At 32.2% G+C, this 2,281-nt stretch overlaps 1 protein-coding gene across 1 annotated transcript; it reads right to left on the bottom strand.

The window, feature by feature from the left end:
• Nucleotides 1-1,227: 1,227 nt before the first annotated feature.
• Nucleotides 1,228-2,075, bottom strand: LOC109244966. Its single transcript, XM_019412139.1, has 5 exons — nucleotides 1,886-2,075; nucleotides 1,714-1,798; nucleotides 1,505-1,629; nucleotides 1,344-1,428; nucleotides 1,228-1,237 (listed from the first exon to the last, which is right to left on the bottom strand). Exons 1-5 carry the CDS (start codon nucleotides 2,073-2,075, stop codon nucleotides 1,228-1,230), a joined length of 495 nt encoding a protein of 164 aa, XP_019267684.1.
• Between the last annotated feature and the right edge of the window lie 206 nt (nucleotides 2,076-2,281).

The raw sequence follows: 2,281 nt of genomic DNA, 5'->3' as shown, positions 1-2,281 counted from the left end.
TTATTAGGAATCTATCCCATTAAAGTTGACAAAGAAGATTTGAACTACTTCTAGTCTTTAATTTATTTGTGGGCTCTTGTCAGTTTATCTAGCTATAACTTAAATGGTGTTAGCATAGTTCACTTAAGGGATACATAATCTATATCTTAATTTCAATCCTGCTAGACTACTGCTCAATCATTTAGGAAGTGGAAACTACTGTCTGTAGTCCTAATATTCTAAAGTCTAGGACTCTAGTTTATAAATTTATTGGAGTACAAAAATGCAGTTCCTTCGGTGCTCCTAATTAGCTTTCCACCTCCTAGCATAATTCTGTGTTGTGGCTTTAGTTTCTGCCATCTTATAGTATAATTCAAAATGTGGAAGACGGAGATGGAGTAGCAAATAGTTTATTATGACGCAGAAGTTATGCTCAATCGGAAAAAATAAGGCCCTCTCATAAACAGAAGAAGAAACACATTACATAATATCCAAAGAGAAGTATCTATATAACCACTGGGACAGAAATTTTGGGCGGCAGATAGGGTAGGATGCCTCAAACCAATAACAGAGACCACCATAAGACCAATGTTATCAAAGGCGCGCTAAAGCCCTAAAGCGAGGCTGAAAACACGTTGAGCGCTTCGCCTCGCTTAACAGGAAGTGGAAACTACTGTCTGTCGTCCTAATATTCTAAAGTCCAGGACTCTAGTTTATAAATTTATTGGAGTACAAAAATGCAGTTGTTTAATTTAGCTAAAGATGTCCTGCAAGGTTTATGTGTCATAGCTAATTAGCTTGTATTTTAAAATAATACAGAAACAAAAATAGAACTTTGCCACTTCATATATCCGAGAATGCATGGGAGAAAAATATATTATATTGATTAAAGTATTGTACAATCCTATTTATATATAGTAATTACATAATAATAGGTATCTACTTCCCGAAGTGAGACACTAAACATGACTATCTCTACTTTTAGCGTTTGTAAATGCTCAACCCATTTTTAAAACCATAAAATAAGATAAACAAAGATGTGCATTTTTGCAACTTATTAAATGAAACACAAGTTAAATTAATACTACAGAAGTTAGTTCACTCACTTGCATGGACTCCACTAATTGGCCAATTGTTTTAACTTGAACAATGCCCTTCTCCAACTCATCAGAGACAGAGTAACTTTGTTGAGAGATGGTTTGAGGCAGCCTCTCGGAGTTATTATCCCGTACAGAAAGTAATCTGTATTTATGAATGACTAAAACAGTTAGATAAGTTATTTGGAAAATTTGATTAGAGTATAGAAGCAGTGAAATTTTATATAAATAAATCAATATATATATATATATATATATATATTGAACCGTATTTTAAATTCATCAGATTGAGGAAAATTTGGATTAATCCACAGCTTTGATGCATTCCAAGTATTGCGCACAGAACATGAATCTACAAAACAACGTTCGTGTAAGATATAATGAATAACTTTCGCAAAGTAATGTTAAATTCAGTAATTGTATTTTACCTTGATATTTATGGGCTTTTATGAGCTGCATAACAACAATAATAGGCTGGTTGTTAGCACTTAGCAGATGAGGTACAATTTCATCAACAAACTCGCCCCAAAATGTAGCAGACAACTTCTTCCTCCTGTCAAATAGAAATAAGAACGTAATTTTAGCATATGTAATTATCAAATCAATCCTTAATTAGTAGATGAATATTTATTCTTACTCGTCATCTTCTAGTTCAATATCCATAAACTTCCTAGAAATTCCACCTTGGTTTTGCGTATGTACCTCACTGAAATTGACAATTTCTCCAATGACATATAAAGAAAAAAAATTATTAAAATAAATAGTAGAAAAATTCATAATTAGAAATTTAACGTAAAAGTTATATTTACCAAATAATTCAGTCTCGTTCACGTCAACCTTATTTATCAATTGATCATATGGTCGCAAATCAAAGATATTCATTGGGAAAAGTGGATCAGTTGTTTCAGCCACTGTTGTCCGTTGAGTAAACGTCAGCCTCAACCTATGTTTCGTGGTGTTGAACTTCTCCTTATTATGACAAACGATAAAATTCGCCATATGATATAATCCAAGCTCAATAATTTGTGTTTTGAAAAGATGCAAAACTGACTTGCCAATAGAAGCACTTATCCGATCGCCCTACAAAAAAATCTATCTATAATAAAAAGCACATTACATTACATAACAGAGATTACAAATTTATAGTAATAGTAATTTATATTAACTCTAGTTTTAAACAGTAGAGTTGAACAAATTAATAAGTG

The sequence above is a fragment of the Nicotiana attenuata genome, unplaced genomic scaffold (assembly GCF_001879085.1).
Source record: "Nicotiana attenuata strain UT unplaced genomic scaffold, NIATTr2, whole genome shotgun sequence".
Lineage (NCBI taxonomy): Eukaryota > Viridiplantae > Streptophyta > Magnoliopsida > Solanales > Solanaceae > Nicotiana > Nicotiana attenuata.
The sequence above is the reverse complement of the archived record's forward strand: the minus strand, read 5'-3'. Positions and strand labels throughout refer to the sequence as shown.

Excerpts from the sequence above, each read along its gene's own strand:
- LOC109244966 (XM_019412139.1), bottom strand. The coding sequence starts at position 2,075 with ATGGCGAATTTTATCGTTTGTCATAATAAGGAGAAGTTCAACACCACG. Across the intron at positions 1,799-1,885 it reads GAACGAGACTGAATTATTTG|AAATTGTCAATTTCAGTGAG; the intron begins GTAAATATAACT and ends ATGTCATTGGAG. Across the intron at positions 1,630-1,713 it reads ATTGAACTAGAAGATGACGA|GAGGAAGAAGTTGTCTGCTA; the intron begins GTAAGAATAAAT and ends TCTATTTGACAG.